The 26,972-nt window shown below is 40.7% G+C and overlaps 3 protein-coding genes across 5 annotated transcripts in view; 1 reads left to right on the top strand and 2 right to left on the bottom strand.

Annotated features, from left to right (window-relative positions):
- The window catches only part of ube2o (ubiquitin-conjugating enzyme E2O), a 39,415-nt gene extending 36,137 nt beyond the window's left edge, over positions 1-3,278 (bottom strand). For both annotated transcript variants that reach the window (XM_073469564.1, XM_073469570.1), the window contains exon 1: positions 2,678-3,278. In XM_073469564.1, the coding sequence (XP_073325665.1) occupies positions 2,678-3,118 (441 nt within the window). In that variant the 5' untranslated portion in view covers positions 3,119-3,278. The remainder of the gene's footprint in view (positions 1-2,677) is intronic.
- Positions 3,279-5,017: 1,739 nt separating this feature from the next.
- On the top strand, positions 5,018-7,361 carry aanat1 (arylalkylamine N-acetyltransferase 1). Its single transcript, XM_073469780.1, has 3 exons — positions 5,018-5,165; positions 5,618-5,772; positions 7,056-7,361. Exons 1-3 carry the CDS (start codon positions 5,018-5,020, stop codon positions 7,359-7,361), a joined length of 609 nt encoding a protein of 202 aa, XP_073325881.1.
- Positions 7,362-9,070: 1,709 nt separating this feature from the next.
- Positions 9,071-26,972, bottom strand: part of LOC140999262 (inactive rhomboid protein 2-like) — a 32,935-nt gene continuing 15,033 nt past the window's right edge. For both annotated transcript variants that reach the window (XM_073469587.1, XM_073469594.1), the window contains 15 exons: positions 24,977-25,160; positions 24,179-24,400; positions 23,407-23,535; positions 22,984-23,093; positions 22,560-22,778; positions 22,198-22,309; positions 21,777-21,851; positions 21,016-21,177; positions 20,116-20,201; positions 19,953-20,016; positions 19,689-19,783; positions 19,454-19,529; positions 19,156-19,256; positions 18,413-18,566; positions 9,071-11,889 (listed from right to left, as the gene is read on the bottom strand). In XM_073469587.1, coding sequence (XP_073325688.1) covers positions 11,458-11,889; positions 18,413-18,566; positions 19,156-19,256; positions 19,454-19,529; positions 19,689-19,783; positions 19,953-20,016; positions 20,116-20,201; positions 21,016-21,177; positions 21,777-21,851; positions 22,198-22,309; positions 22,560-22,778; positions 22,984-23,093; positions 23,407-23,535; positions 24,179-24,400; positions 24,977-25,160 — 2,221 coding nt within the window. In that variant the 3' untranslated portion in view covers positions 9,071-11,457. The remainder of the gene's footprint in view (positions 11,890-18,412; positions 18,567-19,155; positions 19,257-19,453; positions 19,530-19,688; positions 19,784-19,952; positions 20,017-20,115; positions 20,202-21,015; positions 21,178-21,776; positions 21,852-22,197; positions 22,310-22,559; positions 22,779-22,983; positions 23,094-23,406; positions 23,536-24,178; positions 24,401-24,976; positions 25,161-26,972) is intronic.

Genomic DNA, 26,972 nt, shown 5'->3' with positions numbered 1-26,972 from the left:
CCACAGTTGGTCACACACATTTCTTTGAATCGCCTCACCCTAAAAAAAATAATACCAGTGGTCTGTCGTCTCAGTTTTCATGCTGACAAATCTTCATTAAGCTGGCTACTCTCATAAAACACACAGCCAATGTTGAATCACAAATGTTTCTGGTGCCATCTGCTTCTGACAGAAAATGAAGTTTCATAAAAATGCATTTTCAGGCATCACAATGAAATAAAGAAACTAAGAATACAACACTCAGTTTTAATTTTCATTTAACGGCTGCTGCTGTGGTCTGAACTCCAATCAGAATCATATTGCTGTGAAAATGCTCCTCAAGAGAAACCCCTGATACGAGAGGCAAGATTTTCAGCATCACTCCACCTCAACTGATTACTCCTGAGAAAAAACATTTTAACTGGAGGTGCCGCCTGCAGAATAAATGCAAGTCAAAATTTGGTGGAAATCTCATCTTGAAGCTGAGCAACTTTGCACACTGCAGGAAGTAATCATGAATTATTGATCTGAATCTTCACCGTGCTCTCAGGATATAATATGCAACTAAGACGGAGCCTGCTGAGACAGGGCATGCGGTGCACGCTGATAAGCAGACGAGAATCACACACACACACACACACACACACACACACACACACACACACACAAAACATAAACAAGAATAGTACAGAAGGAAATCTATACGTGTGCACACGAGCACACACTAGATCCTTTGGGGGACACTGACTAGTAATGACACAGCATTAACAGCACACGTGGTGTGTAAACATCGGCATCATTGTTTCACTGAGCCTTTGTTGTGACAGAGGTTGAATGACTCTCAGACCAGAACTTTACTCATTTAGCCTAAAGGACAAAACAAAGCAACAGTGGGCTCTAAAACAGGCTCCTTCTGGTCCCATCCCGTGTCTCTAAAACAAGCTAGTATGAGCCGTTTCCAGACCAGTCCTCCGTTAAACCCTGTGACCCGTCTCCACAAGTCCCAGGAGAAATCTAGAGAAACCCTGAGGAATATACATGACAGCAGAGATCCCATTTCTTTACCAGTTACAATTTGATTCATTACTTGGTTGCAGATTGAATCAAACTGAAAGTAACGATTAGTTTCACTGTCAGTTAATCTCTTGATAAATTGACAAAATGGGGGAAAAAACGTTGAAGCTGGATTTCAGAGAATTTTGACGTTTTTTCTTGGAAAAAATGTAAACATCAACTCAAACCGATTAATCGACTAACAAAATACTGGGCAATTAATTAGATAGCTGAAAACAAAGATTATTTGATTAATCACTGCAGCTCTAGAGTGAAAGAAAACATATAATGTTGAGTGTGGACAATAGATGTACACCTGACTGTGTCTCCATGGCAGGAGACAAGCTGACAATTGATGGGTTGATCAGGAATCATTTTGGCTCTGAGTGTCTGTGAATTTCTGCACTGTCAAGTTCCTTAAAACAAGCCTGGGCCCAAAAGGAACGGCATAGGCGCCAACTTACATCAGAACATTTTAGCACTGAAACTATTTATCAATTTGTTGAGAAATAATTGGTCCTTTAAAATCCTTTAAAAAGTCATTTTTAAAAATTATTATTAAGGAAAAACACCCAAAAATGTACTGGTTCCAACATATCAAATGTGAATATCTGCTGGCTTTGTTGGTCTACTGTGGCAGTAAAATGAGACAAAACAATCAAGATGACAGTTTCATCTGAGGCTTTGGTCAGTTTTGGTGAAGCAATTATGTGATGAGGGCAGAAACTGATGATTCAAATCTCTTTTTTTTTTTTTTTTTTTTTTTTTTAAATGTCTTGTGTTAACTCCAAACCTAGACATATTCAATTACAATGAAATGCAATGAAGAAAAGAAGCAAATCCCCAAACTTGATAAGCTGGAACCAGCAAATGTTTGTCGCTCATCCCTTGAAAAATGACAGCACACAATCAACTATCTGAATAGTTGCCTATTAATTGTCTGCTGAACTATTCAATTGATCAAATGGTTTGACTAAGACTCATTTCAGCTACTATTTTAGTTACTGGTCAAACTGACAAGATGTCACAAGTTCACACTGGGTCTGATGAGAGCTTCTGGTTTATCTGTCACTGTAGAGGACAGGTCAGGCAGGTTTAAAACAGGATGCAGGTGTATTAAAGAAGATGAACTGGGGCATTACGGGAATAATAATGGCTGTTCTATCATAGAAAGTGACTGACAACAATGCCTGGTCTCGGGCCAAGTCACACCCAGCTGAGGAGCTACAGGATGAGCTAATCGATAGGTGTAAGGTTCCTAGCAAGGGACGTGCACCTGCCAAACCCTGTAGATACATCTCCAGACACAAAGCTGCGCCCTGGCCAGTCACTCAGGCGTGTATATTTGATGCTTTAGTGGCTACATGGACGCAGGCAGGTGGAACAACCCTGTTTAGCCTGCCAGCATCAGCTGAGTGACATGAGGCTATGAGCTAAACTGCTAGCTAGCATGTGTGCTTGAACGCTAGCCAGTTAGCGAGCTAGGTTATGCGCTGTAGGATGGATTAACTGGGTGAACCTTATCCCAGGCTGGTTAGCAAGTCGAGTCATCTCATCCCAAAAAAACAAAGCAGCCCTCGTGTCAAGCTAAAGGAATAAGCCAGCCTCAGTGTGAACACTTAATACATTAGCTGGTGTGTGGTACCTTTGTCTCCCTGATGTCCTGCTTGCCTCCTTCAGGGTACCACTGGACGCGGACAAATCCCCTCACCAGAGGCCGACTCGGGGTGTCCACGGCGCTCTCAGTGTCCGAGCCACACGGGACTCGTCCTCCTCCTCCTCCGCCGCCGCCACCCCCTCCACCACCGCCTCTCCCTCCGCCATCATCGAGGTCCGAGTCTGAGTTAAAATCCTCCTCGCCGTGGATCATCCGTACGAGGCCAAACCGGACTGAGCCGCGGTACCTCCCGGAGACCAGGTCGTGGGAGAAGAGCAGCCGCTGGGAGCCGTCCGCCGTGGGAGACAGAGCCATGGATGGAGGCTCTGAGCCCGGGCTGGCTGCAGGAGAGAGGCCCGGGGTCGGAGATGCTGCCGCTATCGCTGCGTCCGTCGTGGCCGCCGCATCCGATGCTACGGGCTCCGCCATCGCTGCTGTTGTCAGGGAGTGATGCTAGAGCGCGAGGATGACGGTGGAATGAAAAAAACTGTAACCTGGAAGCAGCGAAGTGCACGTGTTTACGTCGGTACGGGAGCAGCGTAACTAGCGCAGTGTGATAGCGTCATCACGCAGTAGCCGCTGTCGCCACTGAGCGGCAGTGTGAGCCCGGACACAGCCTGTTATACACTTCAAGTCAGGTTTGGACAGAAATGTTCAATTAAACGTGATATTGTGTTGTTTACTACAACTACGTGTAACATTAACGCTGTTTTGTTATAGATTCCAGGCTCTTAAAGGTGAATTTCACCCAGAGAGAGGAATATTTTCAAAGTTTTCTCATGTATGAGTGGCTTTTTATTTTGTAAGTTGTGTATGTGTTTTTAAAACTTGTTTATTAAACTATTTGTTTTGAGATAAAGATAAGACTTTATTAATCCCTCAGGTGTTACAACAGCTTAAGAGTCATAGGCAGAGGAAAATAACAGTGACTGAGCTCTAGATGAAATATAAAAGCAGAACAATGCAAGAAGAGAATAATATAAAGAAAAAGTGCAAATAAGACTTTATACACTATTTGCCTTTTATTACAGATATGACCAGGAGGACAATTGCGCATGATAATAATTACACCCATAGCTGTAATAAACACATGGTGTGTAGCAATGGAAAAATACATGAAAATAAATACAAATGTGCCTGGAGACAGTCAGATTGCACAGGAAATATGTGTGTTCATATGTGTCTTTATGCTTATATTTTAATTTATGTATTTTTTGTTGTGGTAAATTATATTTTTGTATATTTCTTATTATTTATATTGATTTGAATGATGTTTATTTACATTGTAATGGAATAGTTTTGTTGGTATTGTTAAATAAAAAGAAGAAGAAAAACTGAGCAGCAGTGTGTGTGTGTGTGTGTGTGTGAGAGAGAGAGAGAGAGAGAGAGAGAGAGAGAGAGAGAGAGTATATAAAAGTATAAAAGGGAAAATCCACCCAAAAACATAATTTATGTCATAAGACAAAAAAAATAATAATGACAAAAGCAACAACAACAAAAAGACAAGTCATGCAAATCATACATTACAACAGATAAAACAAGTGGTTCTGGTTGTAAAACGTGGGTCAGATTTTGTGTGATTATTCTGTAAAGTTCGGTTGGAGAGGACAACAACTGTCAATATAACCAAATGGCTGCTTGAAATTCCTAACATAGCTTATTTAACACTGAAGAGGTGACAAACAAACTCCTACACATCTTGTAATCCTCTTACAGATCTGGAGGAGAAAAAAAAATAAAGCGTGGAAAGATCGCGACTTACAGGGACAATGGGGAGCCAATGGAAAGTCTCCCTCAGAGGAGTCACATGAAGAGTGATAAATGGCCTTCAGATGGCCCAGTTAAGCAACACCAACTGAGACAGCTTTAACTAACACTGACACTGACGGTTAACTGGTTCCTTTCTGACTCTATCGTCCACTCTGCAGCCCAGCAGGTGAGTTACTGATAACAGGTCGGTTTTATGTCGGCGTGAGAAATCCAACACATGATCAGGAAAATCCAAATCTGCTGCGGGTGTGATGGTGGCATGACCAGGTTAATTCTCAACACACAAACATCCCTCCTGACCCCGACAAAATATGTTTATTGTTCAGTTCACTCACGGGGAGTGAAGGGTCATCCAGCTCGCCTCAGGATTATCACCAGCCACCCCTGCGCACCGAGACTATAAATACTGAGCGTGCGCCTTTCTCCGCTCAGTCCTCCTGTTACGCACGCTTCAGACTTTCATAGGAGGAGATACTTGTGAGTACAACAGAAAGCAAGAGGGTAAAATCTCAGCGTCTTTGCTTTACTTTAAAATCTTAAGTCCAGAAAGATAAGACCATGTCGGTGGTGAGCGGAGTGTCGTTCATGAGGCCGCTCCACATGCGCTCTCCGGGGCCGCGGGGCCGCCGCCACACGCTGCCGGCCAGCGAGTTCCGCTCCCTCAGCCCGGAGGATGCCATCAGTGTGTTCGAGATTGAGAGAGAAGGTAAACATACTCTTTTATATGACTTGTTATTGTCTGTGTTAATAACTCCAGGACAATCGTCCCCGGCACAGTTACGCACAGAAACGTTTTGTGTATTTTATAGGTAAAACAGGAACTTTTATTGAGTCTCATGCAGCTACAGCCTCAGTTCATGTTGCCATCCACATGCTGTCTAATAAAGATGAACTAAGAATAACTCTGTAAACAAAAAACAACAATCTTTATTTATATTATTAATATTTTCAGAACAGATTTTGACTTTTTCCAATTACCATATATTAACACTTATCAGAATGTGTTCCATTCCCAAATAAAGTTGATGTGATGAGTTCAGGTGCCTCTGTGATCCAGTATATCGTAGACATTAGGGCAGGAATACAATATGCCCACTTTCCTGTCATGCAGGCATCTTGATGTATAATGTTTGATCACACTGCTTCTCCTCCTCACAGCCTTCATCTCAGTGTCCGGTGAGTGTCCCCTCCACCTAGACGAGGTGCGTCACTTCCTCACCTTGTGCCCTGAGCTGTCTCTTGGCTGGTTCGAGGAGGGACGTCTGGTGGCTTTCATCATCGGCTCACTCTGGGACCAGGAGAGGCTTACCACGGTAAGACAGAGCGGAGGACACCTGGACCTCCTGCTTGACCTCAGGCTGACTGGCAGAGGGAAATGCAAGTGGAGGTTCAGGGCAGATTAAGAGAAGAGACTGAAAGATTTAAGGGCATGTTTAGGGTGTAATGTGAATGGAAATGCAGAGGATGTGGATAGATGTTACACAGAAAGTCACTGGGAACAGATTGGTGCAGCAAACAACTTTCTTTACATGGTTACAGGTTTTTGATGCATCTTTGAAGCTCCAAAGATCATCTCAAATGATTTCAAATCACAATTTTACAATATACTAGAAGATAACATCCCATCTCCAGTGACTGAGGTACATTTGCTGTGCCTTATTTTCCCACATGTGATTCTGGTGGTGAGCACAAACACTTCTGACATGAAGCAAAGTATCAGAGCTTAAAGTGATGTAATCCATTGTAATCACAAGTGGTAGTAATTACAGGATGACAGAAAATCCTAAAATGCTATTTGCAAAGTATATGCAGTATATTTTCAGTGTTATATTGCAATATCTGCAAAAGTTTGTTGACATTAGCCACCATAAGCTACTGGCTGTAAACAACCACGTACGGATGCAGCAAGAGAACCTCTGAGTGTGTTGAATAGAGAAAGGGTGCATTTTATATCTTAAGTTTGAGAAACAAATTGTTATTTCTTATTTCCAAAGTTACGCCGTCTTACTTTTAAGATATAATCTGTAACATTTCCGCATTAAAAATGACTAGAACTTTGTTATATTTTCTGATGAGGTGTGTACTTTCACTCACCCAGAGAAAGCCATACATTTCCTCAAGGTGATGTGTTTCATTTGGTCGCTTGTCACTATAACCTCTGAGGAAAGACCAGATGATATGTCAGAGTGAGGAAGGAACATGACCAAACATGATGTGAATAAAACTTTGATACGTTACCTCATTCACCAACATTTCTGCCAGAGTTACGTCAGATAGATTTTCATCAGTATTGGTGGTGGTTGAACTATGAACACAACTCCCACGATCCCTCGCCACTTCACAACATCATTAAACTCTTTTGTTTTTATTGTTGATTGTGATTGTGGGCAAAAATGACATACTGTCTGTTAAAGACTTGAATACCCTCTGTCTCCCAAACAGCAGAGAGAAAACTGGACTCATTATTGACTTTTTCTAGTCTTTTGTCCCTCTGGTATCGAGTATCCTTAATTAAAACTCTGTGACACTACTTCCTCCTGAGCCCAACAGACACTCCCGATTTCTCACACCTCTCCCCTCTCTCTTTGTTTTCCAGGATGCCCTGACGCTCCACAAGCCTCACGGGACCACCGTCCACATCCATGTCCTAGCCGTCCACAGGACCTTTCGCCAACAGGGCAAAGGCTCCATCCTGATGTGGCGCTATCTACAGTACCTCCGCTGCTTGCCCTACATCCGCCGTGCTGTGCTCATGTGTGAAGACTTCCTAGTCCCTTTCTACCAGAAATCGGGCTTCAAGGTGCAGGGCCCCAGTGACATCACGGTGGGGCCCCTCACTTTCATCGAGATGCTCTACCCGGTCAGGGGCCACGCCTTCATGCGTAGGAACAGCGGCTGTTGAGGAGTAGTTGAGGGACTGTATGTGGATTTTTCTCTGGCTGGGGGACGCTCTCCCCTTGTAAACAGGATGAGGGGACATCTGAGCAGCGTCGTTGTACGCGAGTGTCCAGTCGAGTGTTTGTGATCATCGCTGTGAGTGTTCACCTGATGGTGATGTGTGTGTGAGCAGAGAACAAAGATGCCATCCAGCTGCCGACAACAGCTGTTTGGAACAGTGGTCAGAAATTACAAATATATTGATCTATAGGAAAACTCAATCATTGAAAGAGTCCTGAAAGAATGTCAGTTTTTTTTCGTTGTATAAAGCCATTTTATTTTTATTTTGTTATATTTATTATCCAATAGAACACAGCTGCCTTGTTTCTTTCTTTCCCCTCTTTTTAACATTTATTTGATGAGTCTAACATGATGTCTTGCTCTGTATGAAGCCAAGCAGACTATTTCTACTCAGTAAAACCAGTATCTTCTCATTATGGATGTATATCCTGTATATTATGTATAAACAGTATGCCTTTCACAGCAGCAGTAGATTACTGTTCATGTTCCATTTTGTGTAACTATGATAATGTTAAATCTATAAAGTAATATGCCAAAGTAAACAGTTAAAGGTGCAATAAACAAGAACTTCAGTTAAAACCATTCAAAAATTAACAAAAAATATCAAAAGAATGTAAGTTTATGTTACGTCAGATACGTCTGAGCTTACTAGTTAACGGTAGCTACAGTTAGCGGTTTTGCTGGTGATATGCTGCCCCCTATTTGTTTGGAGTACGGACTTGACAGGAGGCCAATTCTTACACATTGCACCTTTAACCTTCAATGACTACAGAATTGAATCACAAAGGGAGGGATATCAGCAATCAAATGTCAGATCATGTCAATGTATTCACTTGAACGTGCACATTTCTGAACATCTGTGAGGTGTGTACAGTATGTGATGTATATTAAAGAACAAAATATAGCATTTCCTAGAAAACAAGTCAAGCGTAATCACCAACACATCCTGCAGATTTAGATATCCTTGTGTGCTTTCTCTCTTCTCTTCTAGTCTCCTCTTGCCTTCGCCCTTGTAGACCATCACCACCTCTGCCTCCCAAAGTCTTGAATCAAGACAAATATGTTTTTTTGTACATTGTTTTGTTCCTAAAAAAAACCCATAAAAATAAAGATTCTATTTTCTATCATGTCTGCTTTCAGATCTCTTCATTTACTGTATAGTAGTTGAGAAAGCAATCTCACCGAAGGTTCTGTAAATGTTCTGGAGCTTTTGATCATATTTCATTGTTTGGATTAAAGGGACTCTATGTGACAATTCGTAGCAGTTTACATGTATTGATCACTTTTTTTCTTTGTGACGTTCTTTCCGCTCCCAGTAACAGAGAGCAACAGTGGCAAACATTAGTTTAGAAATGGAGTTCGCTAACATAAACTAAAAATTTTCAACACAGAAATTCCAGAGCCCCTTTAAGGATTTGTGATTATTGTTCAATTTACAACATTAAATTAGATCCATGAAAATAAAATATAGTTTGCTATTATTCTCACTTTAATGTAAAAATGTAAGTTCGTTTTTAGGGTCAAAGCACAATAAAGAAAATATAGACACAGACACAATGAAACTTAATGTAAAACACAAAGTCATCGTTCAGTGGTTAACATTAATGAAATTAATCTTCTCTTTGAGACACACAACTGCATTACCACCCGGCATTTATTTTGACACAACTGCTTTATTACACATATATTTTCACATATAAAAGCAAAACAGAACAGTACCATGGCCATGACCTGAAATTCATTTAAAACTTTCCTTTTTTTTAAAATTCCAATAAATACAAAGAGGGTGAAATGATTTGGTCCCAATGCAAACGCAGCTGCATACAGTCATGATTGAAGATGTGTGTCGTTTTTGTTCAGATCAAACACTCACGTGTCAAAAGGCACAGTAGAGGGGTTCCCTTAAAAGAGGTGGATGTCACTGCATGTTACTTAAACTCACGTTCTCAACAACACCAGATGATCAGTGAATCAGCCCCACAGACAAACACACATAATCTCATAACTCACTTAGTAACACACATAATCCTTCACACAACAGTCATTACTGTGGCTTTCCTAGCATCTGTGATCAACACATGCACAGAGTCAGGAACAACAACAATCTAGATGGTGGGAACATGCCGTGAGAGAAATGTATCACTTCAGGTTTTAGGACTTGTGACTTTGTCAGGGACACACTGGAACAGCGATAGTCTACTGTAGATTAAGGAACACAACCCAAATGATTGGCTGAAAGTGTACAAGACTTTTTCCATGTTAAGTCTGAGTGTGTCTGTTTAAGGAGAATCCTATGTCTGCAGTAACACTACTGTTTTAAACAGTTAAAAGTAGGGCTGGGCAATATATCAATATCCTGTTGTTATCATGATACGAGACTATATATCTTCTTCGATTTTCCTGGTTTTTAAAGGCTGCATTACTGTAATGTGATGTAATTTTCTGAACTTACCCACATTTCTACTTGTTCCAATACTTGCCTTTACCCACTTAGTCATTATATCCACATTACTGATGATTATTTATCAAAAATCTCATTGTGTCAATAGTTTGTGAAAGGCAATAGTCATCCGTACTACCTAATGTTGCATTATTACTATTGAAGAATTTGGTTGTTGCCCAGTCCAAGCATTTATGAAGTGCTTTAGATTGAGAGATGTATATCGTGTGTCGCCCAGCCCAAGTTAAAAGTCAACATTCTTGCATTGCTTTTGTCAAGGACGGTACTGGAAAGAGTAAATGGTAAAAACAAAAGCCTTTTACGGTGTATGACAAAAACATATCAAGGCTCAGTGGAAACATTAAATCTTGAGATTCTGCGGCTGTCTGAGTAAAAAAACAAAACAAAATACAGTACAAAACTTACTTTGATCCAACAGAAAGCCTGTTCAGATAATTACTCCTGGAATAAATATTATTTTCATGAGTTCTTTTTTTTTAGCGTAAATCTACAAAATGCTTCAGGCTCCACTGTGTTGTCAGACAAACATGAGACACTATAGGTAGAGCGTGACCTATAGCGTGAGAACTTGTATTTGTAGCAGTGACACAGAAAACAAAGTGATTGTGGAAAAAACAACATGCATATAAGCAGCATGTGAAGTTGCTTTGGTAGGTTAGGGTCAGAAGTGTGTTCAGCAGCATTCAGTAAGTTGTTCAGAGGCAATATGCAAAAGTAAAATGAGGCATCTTTGTAAAATGGCATAGTCTGTTTAAGGCAACTAGTGGTTTTAGACTGAAATCTTGCCTTAATTGACCTCTGATATTTGACTTTCTCTATTCCAGCTGCACAGTTAATACCTTGAACACATCATTACCTTTAGCATAAACCATTTCACGGCTCCAAAGAATATGGACATGCCAAGCGCATACATACAAAATAACAGAGGTTAAAAACAAAGACAAAAAAACAACAAAACTTGAAAAGCATTTCATCAGACATGGAGAAGCCGTAGAACTGAAAGACAGCTTGTGTAGTTTTAAACCCAGTGTTACTGAAAACAAGAATTAGTAGTTGGAGGCATCTGATGTATCTCAAGACCCATTATGGCATCAGTTTCCCTTTTCTTCTCAGCTGTGTGCCGTCCATAGATCTGAAGGGAAAAGTGATTGAATGTTAGAGACACCCATGTCTCCCTCTATCATTTGGCTTCTTTAGATTGACGCGGCTGAAGGATTCTTTCCTTTTCCTTTAGGTCCGTCCAGCTCTACGCAGTTTTGACGTCCTGAGTATCTTTTCCTGTTCTCTGATTCTGAGGATCAGCTAGCCCATTAGCAAATTAACATGCTAGGAAGTGCCAGACTTTACTGAGGATTAAAAAGGTTTAGGAAAGTTTTATCAAAGTAAGCAAGTCAGCATAGTCAAGAGAAGAGACCAATCCAATCCTGTTCCTTTGATCAGGTCCTCTGACAAGTGAATAATAAAAAAACAAACAGCATGATTGCCACATTCTTAAAAAGGTCTGACCTGGAAACAGCTGACATGGTCATTGGCTAGAAGAGAGCGGATCAGAAACACAGACTCTGTGGTCATCCTAAGACTAGTGCACCACATCGTCAATGTTGTGGTCTATGTCGTACTTTTCACAGAACTTGTTTGTGAAGGGCAGGCAGGTGAGATGCTCCAGCCAGTGCCAGTTTATTGGGTAAATATAAAACCAAACGATGAGGGAAGAAAACAGCCCGATGTATGCCAACAACGAGACAGCAATGAGGATGCGTTTCCGGTACGTGTCGAAAGTCCCAAAGGTGACGTAGGGTAGGAAGGCGAAGGAGAGCAGCATGCCGCTGAGGAAACCGAAAATGTGGGCGATATTGTCGATCCACGGCAGAAGGCCACACAGGAAGAGGAAGAGGACGATGCCAGACAGTTTGTAAAAGGCCTTCCATGGCTTCTCCAGCATCTGCCAACCTTGAAACAGCTCAACAAACAGGCAGGCAAGGAGTCCAAACTGAGACCCTGCTGGACCCACCTGCAGGGAGAGAACAGGAGAAAAAGACAACTCACAGACCATCCTTTAAATCAATTTAAAACCAAGCTAACCAAAGAAAGGGAGCCCCTTCGACCATATTCACACGGTGAACATTTTCCTCTGATGTCATGCTCAGGGTGGGAAGCTCAAATGTTGTAATGTGGTGTTGTGTGTTGCAAGTCAGTAGAGAATTTGACAAATCCTTATCATTTCACTGTTTACTGATTGATCAGCAACTGAAAAGATAATGGATAGTGAAAATCTATTTGCATTTCCCAACTTTCCTCTATATTTGCACTTACATAGAGAACAACCCCCACACCGCCTATAAGAAAAGACTCACATGTACGACTGAGCACCGGACACATGACACACATCATCTCTGATGTGTACTGGACATAAAATGCATACATCCTGCTTAATGGTGACAGCACTTTGGTTCATTTATCTTTGCTTCAAATAATCGCAATTTGTATTCTGACCAGTGAGTGCCTTCTCCAGGGTCACTGAAGTAGGTTGTATAGATTTGAGATCAAATGTGTCACATGGGATTTTGTTCCTTGAGATATCAATACTTCATCATATTATGTTCTTGATGCTAGATACAAAGAAAAAGAGAAAGTCTAATGTCTGCTTGTGTTGTTTGTATGCTGCTACAGACGAAATGGTCGTACTTTAAGCATTTGTCATTTTTTTGGAAGAAGGATTTACATCATATATCTTTCGTGTGTCTTGTTCTGTATCTATATGTCACAGGCAGACAGTGTGTTTTTACCATCACACGGGACCAAAGTGACATTTGCAATGTTTGCTGTGTAAACCAATACTAACAGTGCACTTTTCTCTGGTGAGCATTTGCTGTGTCGCTCGTACAACAAGTTAAGATTAAGGACAAGACGTGTGTTCATGTTTGTAAGTTAATTAATCCAACTTAATGTCAGTTGGATTTTAACCTGATTACTAAATCTTGGCAACAAGTAACCAAGACGGTATTTAAGGTAACAATTAAACTGACTCAACGTAGCCATCACTAGGATACCTAATCCTGCCCGGGGTAAACTGTGTACTTACTATTAATTAATGAATGTGGTTTAACAACTCACTAACATTTCTCTCTGGTCAAATGTATTAAATTATTCTCAATAAGCAGAAGTGTTGCATTAGTTACAGTTTTTGGGAATGTTTTTAGCCAGGCGATCTAGTTTGTGGCTTTGTGGTTTATAAAAAACTCGATGTACACGTTATTTATGCTAACTGTACAAATGCAGGTTCATCATCTCTTAGTTTTAGATCTAGTTCTGTGGAAGAACAACAGCACGAGCCCTGGGTTAGGCAGTAAAGGTGAGCAGATTACAGTGACGTCAGCGCTGAGTTTGGAGGCTTGGCCTGGTCACAGGCAGATGGCTAATCTGTGAAGACATTAAACTCCCACAAACAGAAAAGGAGCATGGCACAGTGCTCAACCCACACGCCCCAGACACGCAGGCTGCCACGTTCCTAACACGCGATAGAAAAGGTATCAAAACAAATGTTAAAGGATGGAGCAGTGACTGGAAGGACATCGCTGCCAACCTAGCCCCTTAGTAGTGATTAACTGTGGCACATTAATCAGTGAGAATGGAAGCATGATAACAGTCATTCTGCACTTCAATTATTTACAATTTAATTTAGTGTGTGTGCATGTGCGTGTGCGTGTGTGTGTGTGTGTGTGCAAAACAATTGGACAGGCTACCTGTCTGTCCACCTACGTGCAAACTACTCTTTGCACTTTGGACTCATTGCGCAGGACCGCAGTCTTTCACACCGCTAAGCGCATACATTGCTAAAGCTATATGCAGGCTAGTGGCACGGGAATGAGAGGGAAAGTGTGGCAGTGCTAACAAACTAGCTTGATAGAGATAACAATAGCCATGTTCATTGTTTACGTTCATATTGATAATTTTAGATGTTTTCTTACAGGTCAGTGAGCTATGAGGTAGTATAGGGTATAGTTAGCAAAGACAACGATGTGCTGTGCTCAGAGTACAGAGCCCCTGAGCCTGATCTTCAGCAGCTACCATGGCTAACTCAGTAGCAACGACTGAGTGCCAGCAGCAGTGACAGTCTGTTGTTTGGCTGTTAACAGAGTAAAAGTAAGCACACAGCCCCAGAGTCAAAAAACAGAGCTTTGACAGCAGCAACAGATTCCTCCAATGGCTAATGTTAGCACAAAACATACAGCCCCTGGGCCAAGCAAACAAAGGCAGAACAAGTGATCTCTCGCAGGCTTTAAGCTATGTGCTTGTGGTTGAACCACAGTGGTTTGGACCAGTCACCGTCCAATGAGGAACTACTGGCAGCTATAGGCGTGGATTAGATGTGACGACCAGCGAGAGCAGTGACTGTTTGTTTGCTAACAGCAATGGCAGCTCCTTAAAAGGTTAGTATTGCCGCTCCAATAGCAGGTAAATCATAACTACAGAGTATTTCTTCACTGAAAGAAGAGCAAAGACTAGCATTGAAGGCTTTTCTTGATGAAAAAGATCTTTCAGCTCTTCTCTCGACTGGCTTCACAATAGTTTGATCAACTCCACTGGCAGCGCTCTCCTTCTGTTGATATGTTGAAGGTTGAAGTTAGCCTATGGTAGATGGTGATAGACAGATGGTTTGTCCAATCATTTGCCAAGTATTTTCTGAAAGTGCCTGCCCTTTTCAAAAGAGTTCCCTACTCTTTCCATTACAGTTTTGCCACTTTTAATGAAGTAAAACAATTAAGTATGTATTTGCTACACTGATCAGACCCAAAGTCATGTAAAACCAGGTACATTTCAGCTAACACCAGTATAGCTTCTTGCCAGCTCACATGTTCCCTAACCAGTGTATTCCCAGACAGGCTGACTGTTGTCGTCATCCTAATACCTCCTGCCAAGTGACACATGTTTAATCTCTACTGACACTTCCTGGTAACCATCTCTACAGTTCACAAGTTATTTAGTTAAGTTATATAGACAGTGCTGTCACTCACAAAGTAAAATTAACATATGACATTTATTTAAAAAACAAAAATTTCAGCCTAACTTACATTTCTATTAAATTCTTAGTTAAAAATCTTTGTCTTGTAGAGAACAATGAGCTAATGAAACTGCAGAGTTTAAGGACTAGAAACTGAGTTGCTGTACTTTCACAGCTCTCTAGATCTGCTTTTTTTCTTGAGAGAATTATCATTATTCTAGTTGGAGCAGTTGTTTGAGTCATTAATGCTCAAGCCACAGGGTCTCCTCAACTCAACAATTAAAGGATAATCCACTTAAACTGCCTCCTTAAGTGGATTGACCGCAGTGTTGTGCCTTGCATGTGCTTCCTCCAGTTATTCCTGGTGTGTGGAGACCTGTGAGCCAGTCAGTGCTAAGGAGAGTTGGACGGTGGGATTTCTGGCTCTCACGTCAAGGTACGTCAAACTGAGAGCCACCTCATGTCACATCACGCACATACGTGATAATAGCACTGGGGTCCCAGATTAACAGATGTCTCGATGACATCAAGACATAAATACAAAGGTCAAGAGGCAAAGTAAAATTCCCATGAATTATTTGTCATAAACACATTGATTATTCATTGTGTCATAGGTGTGCCTGGACAAGAAGCATCACCAGACATGTCTAGTCCTTACAACAATTGTCTTTGTTTAAAAAGAGAAAATGTAATCCCATTCACCAAGTATCGCAGCAGTGGCCCACACAATGGCATTAGGCTAATCTCTTAAAGGGGAAAGTGGGCTTTACAGAGAGACACACTGAAGAGACGTGCCAGTAAAAAGTAGGTAATCCAGACTGTGTTCTTTTCACATGCTGAGTGATTTGCACAGCTCAACATATTGTAGTTTTTTTCCAAACACAACATGTTTAATTGGAAAAGATTATACGTGATTATACTAATCGAGTTACACCAACAAAAGACAGAGGTGTTGTTGCAGTTTCAGGCTTTCAGTGCTTTCCGAAATGACGGCTAATAAAATACTTTCTGTCGTCTCTTCTCTAATGTTAGTCTGTCAGACAGACAGTGGTCAGAGCTTCTAATAGGCATGTAAAGACATCACGTAAGTAGTATTTAATTGCTGTTGACTCAGCAACCTCCACACACTTAATCTTGTGTGCCTGCAGGATTGCTTCAACTTTCCACCAGCTCATCCGACAGGACATTACAATAGTCTATGGTCAAAATATCCACAATAAACATATGAAGCTTCACACATAAGCATAAATAATCTTAAACACTGAAATTAAGTATGGTACCATTTCTCATGTTTTTACCCGTCTCTGGCTATTCTGACCCACAATCCTTGATGCAGCAGAAGATATATATGTTACATATATCACGGTGTGTTGTGCAAATATAAACTAGAGAGAGCACAAACATTTGACAGCTCACTGACAAATGATAGCTCATTTGACAGGATGACAGACACCGCAATGACAGATGCAAGTGTAAGTACCTTTATTTTATACTCCAAAATTACACACTAAGGCTGCAACAGATATGTGAGCAAGAGGGTCAAAGTTAAATGTGCACTGTCATGATGAAGTAGTATGTCCCTATTGTATGTATATTGCATGCAACAGTATGTACTTTGTAAGGGAAGCTGCAATATGTACTATAAGTAAAAAGAAAAAGTATGCGATTTGGAACGAACCCTGAATGGGAATTTAGGTTGTCGAGGGAGCTGACTGACTCTAGCCACCAAGCCAGCAGTTTAAAGGCCGGCTCCTCCCAGTTCCTGTGGGCTCTCCTCTCTTGACTTTCATCCAGACTGTCAGCATTTGAGTTTCTGTGTTAGATGTGTTTTTAAATAAAAGCTTTAAAGTGGCAGCAGCCACTTTGTTGCCGGTGGTTCATGAGGGTCTCATTTTCATGTTGCGCCAGGGTTCCCCCTAGGCCCTGGTCATAAGAGTCTTAAGTTACTTTCCTTCCCTAAGCACAGTGATCAGAGAGACATTCTGGTAAGTCTTATTTGATGTGCTAATGTGTGATGTCCATCTTTTACACTTAGTTGTTGTTGTCAACTTGTTGTAATTTTCTTTCTTAAATTTTCTGTGGCAGTCTTGTCTAATCAATGTTGTGTATCCATGTTCCTTCTATTGATTCAAAGCAAGTTGCTAGCGACCCGGTGTCTGCCGAGAAGTATAGAGGATTTAATGAATTACACTTAAAACTTATGGTCCATTGCTTAACGTAAGCACAGGTTGTCTCCTCAGATGCTCCTGGTTTCTGAAATATTTAAAGAAAATTTGACCAATAACACATGGTGAACAGTCTAGCAGTACAGTGGTCTCATAACATGTTGTTGCTCAGTTTCTTCAGGCACTCACAGAGTTATGAGGTGTTTCCTGTGCCCTCTGTTGACCCATCAGGAGGGGGGCAGTCAGGTCTAATCCCCAGTAAGAGAAACTCCCCATCCAGTAAGTGAGTTAAGCTAAGCAAAGCTGAACTAAACCACCGAGTGGGAACAGCAGGCAAACAAACTCTAGTTGCAATAAAATGATGTGAATTATTTACATTTTTTTACTTTTCTATCAGCATTTTGTAACATCATCAAAAAAGCTGTAATAAGAGCAGTAACAGCTGTCTTAAATCATGTGGAACATTCACACCAAATTTAGAAGCTCTGAGGTCTGATTAAAGTGGTACCACAGTCTGAAGCATTGGGTCATTAATTAATTCAAGGAATGTTAAAGGATTTTGGAGACTAGGAGCACAGGTCCATATCTCATATCTGTCTCACAGCTTACCAGAGATCAGTATGACGTGTGAATGTGTGTATATGTGTGTGTTTCAAACGTGAGTGCTGAAGTAGTAAAAATAATCAGCTTGCCTTGGCAAGAAAAGCTGTTTTTCCTCCCTTTAAGTTTCTGCTTGAGTTTAATCAGCTGGAAAGTTACAGCTTGTTTTGTGATGTATATATGTAATAGAAAACATTAGACAGCACAGTGTATGCGCAAGATTATATAGATGTTTGTTTGCAAATGCTCAATTGTGTACATAATGTACACAGTAGTGCATGTCCTGTTTGTGTTTGTAGCTGTGCATATGTAATCATGTACTTGCTGTAAGTGAGCATGGTTTGGTGAATAAGTCTTGCATTATTATTTTTCTTTAATCAAATTTTACAAAACAATTTCTTTAATCAAAATAATCTTAAAAAGTCTCATTATGCTGTGCATTTTGGCAGGATTATACTGTGACATAGTATTTACTATTGGGGCTTTACTGTACACTTGTAAACACACACAAATGTCTATGTAACTGAACATTTTCTTTACTTACACAGGTAAAAATAAAAATGTTTGTTTACAAAGACATGAAATGGTTTAGTACTTGCAGACATGGCGAGAGGAGCTGATTGGCCCAGACCAACTCCCTCTGCCGATGTCATCTTACCAACATTGTATTCATTCATTGTATGCGCAAGCCCCCCAAGTTAGGGCTTGCAGGTCTACATGTGTGCACTTCATTTGTTTGTGTGTATGTATTCATGTGAAGAACTAACCTCAGCTCTGAAGGGCAGGAACAAGGCAGAGGCGAGGTTTCCAGTGATACCACTGAAAATATAAATGATGGAGATACGGACCCAGCCTGCCAGCTTCTCCAGGTCTCTCAGTATGGTCATCTGGAAGATGATAGACACCACGCAGTGCAGCAGCCTACACACACACACAAACACATATACACACAAGTCTTAGCTTCACACTTCTGTACTGTCTGTTGGAATTTCAATCAGTGCATTATGTCAAATCTGCATTTTTCCCATTAAGCTTCCTTGGCCTGTTCAGTTGTTTTAAAGGTAGACCTGAGGGATTTCCCATGTGCCGAGTATTAGCAAGAAGTAGTAGTAATCATTGTGCGAGTGAACGGCTCACGAGTGATGGGGCCTCATTTCAGAATATTTTGAATCCTGAAGGATTCTGACATAATCCATTAGCCACACTTAGTAATCATTCATAGCAAAAGACTGAAGTGGCTCTTTGACTCAGCGTAATCGGCTTTACATGTTGTCATAGAATATCACACAGTCTGTCAATGCTATTTAGCAATGATGAAGTGTGACATCCATACTTGAAGGGCTGACTCAGCTGAAACAGGTCGTTTCCCGCAATAAAAGATGTTCTAACTGTGACAGAAAACAAACATAACTATTATAAACAATATCAAAAATCATAATATAAAATTAAGAGCCTTCCTAATTTGTTTAGTTGAATAGAAATGTAAACTTTGTTGGATGTTTGTGCGTACCCAGCATGGAGGAAGAGAGAGAGCCACAGACGGTAGAACTGATCAGGAACATCAGGGTTGAGGAAGGGCAGCAAGCCACACACATCATCCAGACAGTGGACCTGCACAAGAGTAGTGTATTGGTTCAGAAACATACTAACACATCAACAGACACACACACACACACACACACACACACACACACACACACACACACACACACACACACACACACACACACACACACACACACACACACACACACACACACACACACACACACACACACACAAACACAGAACATACACACGCACACTACCTGAGAGCAGAGTGTGGCCTCCTCATGGAAGTAACCATGCATGAAAGTGCAGTACTCTCTGGTCGTAATCTCACATCTACAGGAGGAACAAGCAAAATGTGATTACAATTTTCTACACATGGCAGAACAATGAAATAGCAAGCAGCTGATAAAAAGTGGGGATATCCACATCAGACTTCAGCCATGAAGTCAGTGAATAATGAACAGTGAAAAAGCATCAGCCAATCTGTCTCACCTGCCCTTAGTTCCTATGCAGCAAGGCCGTCCTTTGATGTTACAGTCCATGTGCCTGTAGCCTGTGTGGTTCCACTTCTTGGGGTACGTGCAGACCTGTAGAAGACAAGCAATGAGTCATTACACACAAATACTGCACAATAATCTTAGCTTTCATCATATTTCCTGTTGTAGAACTCAGACAAAGAGAGCAGCAGAGAAAGAAATATTTTGTTTGTGGACACTGGTGTAAAAAATTTAAATTCCAAGTTGGGTGTCCCCTCACCGGCCACTGGGTGATGTCATCCGGCCATGTGTGAGGCTCTGCAGAGGCCGGCTCTTCACACACACTGCTCACAACAAACAATACAGGAGGAAACAAGAAAATGTTAACAGATTTTATCCAAAAATGATGAGCAAAATTTGGTGGCACAAAAATGTATTCTCACCTGGGATCTTGATGACAGACAGAACCAGAGGACCTGTTGATGTCCAAGGGCTCATTGTTCCATTTAATGAAGGTGGCTAGCGTCTCCTGCATATACAGTTATTTTAGTATTCAAGTTTAGTACTCGATTCAAAGAATCACAAGGAAATTAAATAATAAACGGAGCAATAATCATTTATATACATGTTAGAGCATTTTAAACACTCACAAATAATAGAACTACCAATCAACTCAAATCAAAGGATATGTTTATATGCCAAATAGAATATAATTGCATTTTACCACAAGCAACTTGAAATATCCTTGTATTGAGCAGAATGATTTAATACATTGAAGTTTGGTTGCATTCACTTTTACACACATTTTCACGTGTTGACAAATGTAATTACTGGCAAAAAATGTGAGTAAGTATGAAAAGAAAGGTGATTACTTGCTTATATGCTAATGCACTCACGTGTGAGTGTGTGTTTGGGAATGTATGCTGCTTCTAGTATGTGGCTATACCATTGTGTAACTTAAGCATGTTGAATAGCCTTTTGAGAGTTTCAAATGCCATTCTTCTTTCAAACACTGTTGTCACTTTGGCATAGAGGTATGAAGCATTGTGAATGCTGAACTGATAATACGTATCCAGTACTTATAACACTGACAAAACTTATTATAATCTGTCATGCATGATTATAAACATTAACCAGGAATTTTAGAAAGCCTAATAAATGCAAAATGTCTTATGAATGTGTTAATAATGTAGTATAGACATGGCCTTCATAGAAAGTGGTTCAGAAATGTCTTGGGCATCATTTCATTGAATGTGTATTTGCTTGACTTCTTTCTCAAATCACAGCAAGCTTTCATAGTCTGACAAACTAATAAGTCTGAAGATGCAGGATAAACTACTTACGGAGCAGTCAGACCTATGGGTCTGCACACATCCAGAGTTGTCATTTTGAACGCAACAGCCAGACTCTCTCTCAAGGTCTTTGGCCTTCTGGATCAGACTGACTATCTGTCTGTCCTGACGGATGCACGGTGAGAACTTGGCCCCCAGGTGGATCAGGTCCTCCTGAAAAATGGAGGAATTAATTGTTGTGGCAACTACTGGTGATCTACTGAAGAGAAAACTCTAAATCCATTCCTTACAAATCCTGTAAATTATGTTTCTCTGTCTTTAAACAAGTTGTGAATATGTGTTAATGTAGCCAGATGTAGAAGTAGAAACACAGAAACCTCTAGTTTCAATGTGACACTTGCGGAAAACAAAAACAATCTGCTTGACATTTTTAGGGGGAGTAACTAACTACTTCCGAGCAAAGAGTCTCTAATATATCAGTGTCTGAAAAGGGGAAGGTTAGAGCTTGGTATGTGACAGTATGTGACAGTATATGACAGGAAATGCAGTAATGTATAAAGTCAGAAACACAACAAATGAGGGTGTAACTCAACAACACATGAGGCTGCGAAGAGGAAGGTGAATAATCTTCATTTATCCATGATAGTATTTTACAATCTGGTTCAATCCTAAAATCTGTTATTTTATCTCACATTATTTTAGGGAACAGTTGACTTGGGTTTTATACACCAAGAAAAAAGTCAAATTTGAGTGTCCATCTAGGTACACAGTGACAAACACACGTAATGTTATAAAGCAGGTGAGAGACTCACAGAGCTGGGACCAATCCAGAAATTCTCCTGTTGGACATACTTGACACTTTCATAAATGCCTTTGTTCTTCAGCACCTACAGAGGGCGACAGAGTGACACAGTTGGAAATGGAAGTATCACAACATTTAAAGTTCACTGTTCAATCTTCATTAATGACTTCCAGCCTGATGAAGGATAATAAAATGAATAAAAACATTTTGTCTCATACATGCATTTTTCTGTGTGATGATTGTGCTTGCCAGGATAAAGATATTAGATCATTTTAAAGTTGCAATAACCAGCCATTTTGGCACTATAAATAGCAGGATGTTTACATCCTCTTGGTTTTCAGTATCCTGAAATGCAACCAATCATGTCACAAAATCTAATCTCATTAAGTCAGTATTACATCATAAATCATTTAGTTTTGAAATTCACTCACCAGTTCAGATGTAGAATGTTGTGCAAACCCCACAGGGGCAAAACCATACGTACAACAGGCCAGCAAAGTGATCACTATGTGGACGAACGTGATCCAGTAGGTAAAGTAAGGCCTAAAAAAAAACACAGCATAGAAACACTGATAATCAGGTGAAACAGGTGGAAATCATGACTATAGACACTGTCAGTCCTGGTGTCAAACATCATGTTACAAGGAAGGAAAACTAAAACTAAACATCTAAAATCCCCTGTACTGCTCTTAAGAACAATATAACACGTATGTAACCATCCATTTTCCTCCAGTCACATTTAAAACTGCCTAAACAATAATATAAAGCAGTGATGCATTTACTCATTCCCAACCTGTGGCTGTGGAAGTCGTCCAGCTGCTTCTGAACGTTGCTGCTGATGCTGCGTCGGTAGTGCCGGTTAAGCCACTTCCCTACGACGCCCATGCCGTACTGACGCTTGTGTTTGTCAAATGCAAAGTGCTTAACTTGGGAGGCGATGCGACGACCCCGACGAGGATGGCCCTTATCTTGCACTACTACTGGTGTCCTGGGCGTTCGAGATACATCCTTACTGGGGTTGGGAGAGAGGTAGGTGGGTAGGAAGGGAGAGAAAAATACAGAAGTTTAATTTAACTTACAACAGCTATACCTGATTGACAGACCTTAAGCTTCATATTTAATAAACAGCCATTACACTTTAAAGCACTGACATATATTTGTACGTTGGAGTGACTTTCCGAAGGTGTTGCAGTGTTTAAGGTTGTGTATTTACTCACAGGCTGGGGAACTTCTGGTCAGGCTGTTCACTGGGAGCAAAGGCCGCAGACATGGGAGGCGATTCAAATACATCATCGGCCATTGAGTACAATTCATCATGGGCATCGACCTACACAGCAGGGGGTAATGGAGGTCATAAAGTGCAGGGAGAAAAAAATGCAGATCAGTAATTATTTAGCAGCCAGGCCTCAAATAGGTCCAACATATGTATAGATCAAGCAGGAAAAATGAGAAAAAGAGAAGATGGAGGCTAGAGAGAAAGTAACTAACAAAAAAAAAAGAAATGGAGACAGACATGAATATCGCATATGTGTGTCTTGTTCAAACATTTACATTTATAGTACAGTCAGCAATAGAGGAAAGAAGGATTAAATAAGAAGATAGTGGCTGATGAAGAAAGGAGGCTAATAAGGTCTGCTGACCTTGCTGAAGAAGATTGACTCAGACGTGTCTGCAGAGTCCACAGTGTCCTCGTCCATCCAGCTGGGCCTGGCAAAGCTCCTTTTGGGGAAACTGCGACCTGTCTGGGAGCCTGCCAAGCCACTACGACCCTGAACGATACACACAAACACAAACACACTAAGTAATTTTACACATGCATAATGTTTCTTAGATCTGTTGTCGGCCTGATTCCATGACATTTCCTTAACTTAAGCCTCCACACCTTAAATATTTTATTCTATGACTGTTAGTTCAAATATGTTAGTTATTGTACTATATTGCAGTTTGCTGAGGTTGTGTTTAAACCAAGTGAAGGTGGGAACAAGCTGATCTTTTCTTTAATGATATTTAGAAAAATGAAATGAATGATCAAATGAGTATTCAAAAGTATATACACCCTTTACAACACCTGACTTTGTCGACTTGATTTAAACATAAATATTTACCTTTCACAGTTGTCATAATCCTGCTTATTAAGTCAACAAAAGCATATAACAGAGCTCCATGGAGTCTTGATTTTATATTGAGGAATGTGAAGTTACTTCACATTTGCTGTATACATGTTTCCTGAAACTGATTCTTATCTTACACCATAATATTCGATTAGATTTCAGAGATCTGGCTTAACCGGATATAATTAATTAACACAATTAAAAAAAACAACTGAAAAAAACTACCTAATGCAAACAACAGGCAAAACTCTGGAATACATCATAACACACTAAGAGGTTTTGTGGTAACCCACCCACCCACCCTCATAAGGTTGGATGCAGCTCGGATGCTCATGCGGGCGACAGACTCCCGCTTACGCTTTGGGAAGCGGCTGTACCCAGAGCGCTGGCTGGTGAAGGAGCTGAGTGAGGTAACACCCGGTGTGATGGGACCGCCCTGGGGTATATGTGGCGTCCTCGGGGAGCGACTGTCCATCTCGTCTGGGCAACGGAAGGCTCGGCCCCGTGCCAGGGGATCCACAATCTACCAAAAACAAAGATTAGTTAAACTGTGACACAGATAGTCCTAACATTGCTGTGGTTCAGCCAAAAAAGTAGGTGAGGGTACACGCAAGATAGAGAACAAAACACAAACAAGATGCATGATGATGAGTATATGAGTAGAGCAGTCAGACACACACTGAGAAGAGCGACATGATTCAGCTGGGTCACAGATGGTTGGTGTCTGTCACCACAGCACTCTACTTTATTAATGCCAGACACATTTTTCCCTTTCTCCTCACATCCTCCATCTTATTCTTTCTTTTTGCTCCTTCCAGAGAAGTCTTCAAGTGTGACACAGGTGGAAAAACAGTTACCAGTATTATTACTTATTGGTTGGTTGTGAAACTGAGTGGAAATAGGAATACTCAGTGGTCAGTCTGCTGTGTCTCATCCTATTTCTTCTTGCTGTCTGTGGAACTTATTTCCATGGCGGGATATTTAGTCTATTCATGCAACATGATCAGGATATTAAGATGTTTCATGAATTGCATGAATTAGTGACTTGTGTGTAGGTTCAGGCACACAGTGATCACGTGTCTCTATGAAAGTAGAATACCTTGGGCAGCTTGCTTGTGGCTGGTGAGTCCAGGCCCTGGTCGATGCTGGTGGCCGTCTCAGGCTCTCTATATTGGGCCTTGAGCTTGCCATAGCGCTGGCTGCAGTGGCGCAGGCTCTTCCTGTGCCATACCTGCTGCTTGGTCTCGCAGTCTTCCCCCACTCCAAACCACTGGGCTGTATTCCTAAACGTAGTAGAAGAAGAGGGTGGCCTCAGTATCACATGACACAGACTCAAACTGCAAGGGCAGATTATATTAATGTAACATGGGGATAGGACATGCATTTAAACAATGTGTGCAGTGGTTCTTCTACTAGCATCTGAACAATGTAACTGAATCTATTGCACAAAATCATTGAGCTGTTTTCAAGTAAGTTTTTCAACTATCCCACTGAATCCAACCGACAGACATCAGGGTCAGACAGGCCCCTAGAGGTAGGGGCGTGCCTTATAGGATGATCCAATACGTATCTAGATACATGGGCTACAATACGATGCAAGGACAACATTTTTATTATGGAACGATTTGGTACAATTCGATTCGGTTTCAGTACGATACGATACAGTCCGATACAATTCTTTGTTTCATGTAGACATTCATCTTCTAATATAAATTAGAATAAGCCAATTCTATAAAAGTGGCATTGCTTCGAAAAAGCCTAGGGAATCCTATGTATTTTTCTTACTAGTATGCATATCTTTATCGTAATCTGTCTATATCTATCTATCCGGAGGATATAACAAACACATCGGTTGTCTCATCCTGGATCTGATTAAAAACTATCCTGTTGTCTGGATCTCCTTTAGCAGGGTCTCTCTAAGATGGATCTGTCTGCACTGGACCTCTCTGAACTGGATGTCCCTGACTGTTTGAATCCTCTGCTTCCTAGTAATAATCAGTGTAATAATCAGTGTATAAAATCATACCTATGATTAGCAATCAGACAAATGTTTACTACTGAAAACAAACTCAAAAGTTGGATTCACTTAACAGTGTGCACTGTGCAGCAGCTGTCAGTAGACAGTAAATAGTGTGCAGTATGGTTCAGTTCAGTACATAATTTCAGTAGACAATGACAGTTCACAGTGTGCAGTACTACCAGCAGTCTCAGGATACAGCTAATGATAGCAACATGTTCAAAAGCAGACAGGTCATAAGCCCTTAGCAATAAAACAGGCTATAGATGCTGCGATTACCATGCTGAGTTGTGTTTAATCTCTGTCTTTGTCTCACGTGTTCTTGCTAGTGCTAGCTTCACTAGCATCCTCATCGTCTGCACAGGTTTCACCATGCCGTCTCACCAGGTGAATGCTAAGATACATGCTAACACTGTGATTAAACGCTGTTCTACAGAGCTTACAAACGGCCTGCTTCTTGTCCAACATTACAACCTCACAACCTCCAAACCTCTTTCAAACTTTTGATTTTAGATTTGATGTTGTATTGTTAATCTTACCAGCATTGTCAGACATGTTGCTTTTGTTTCTATCTTGCAAGCAACACTACCCTAACATTACTGTGGCGCATCTTGTGAGAGTCTCGTGCTGACCTTTGAACTTTTATGAGACTTTGAAGACGCTGTGAGGAAGTAGCAGCCTAGCAAATTCACTCAACCGATTTATAACTTAAAAATCAGGCCATTGAACGGTTCATAGTACATTTTGGTGTAGTCATATCTTGAACTTTAAACCCGATTTCTGATTCATATCGGTTAATTGTTACACCCCTATTAGAGAGGGTCTGACAGGTGACTGCTGTTACCGCTGTGTACAGTCACACTTATGGGCAATTCATACAAAAGGATGTGTATCTTATTGTTTTTTGTGAATATCTTGTGTTTTTCTATTTATTTTCTATTTAATATTTCTATGCATATTTTTCTAATTCTTACTTGTACTGTTGCACCTCGGGCTGTTGCAACATGTGAATTTCCCCATTGTGGGATAAATAAAGACAATCTTAATCTTAATCTTAATCTTGATCTTAATTTAGTTA

This window comes from Pagrus major, chromosome 1, assembly GCF_040436345.1.
Source record: "Pagrus major chromosome 1, Pma_NU_1.0".
NCBI lineage: Eukaryota > Metazoa > Chordata > Actinopteri > Spariformes > Sparidae > Pagrus > Pagrus major.
The sequence above is the reverse complement of the archived record's forward strand: the minus strand, read 5'-3'. Positions and strand labels throughout refer to the sequence as shown.

Bases quoted from the DNA above. Each gene is read 5' to 3' on its own strand.
- aanat1 (XM_073469780.1), top strand. From the start codon at position 5,018: ATGTCGGTGGTGAGCGGAGTGTCGTTCATGAGGCCGCTCCACATGCGC. The intron at 5,166-5,617 runs GTAAACATACTC...TCCTCCTCACAG, and splicing joins GTTCGAGATTGAGAGAGAAG to CCTTCATCTCAGTGTCCGGT. The intron at 5,773-7,055 runs GTAAGACAGAGC...TTTGTTTTCCAG, and splicing joins ACCAGGAGAGGCTTACCACG to GATGCCCTGACGCTCCACAA.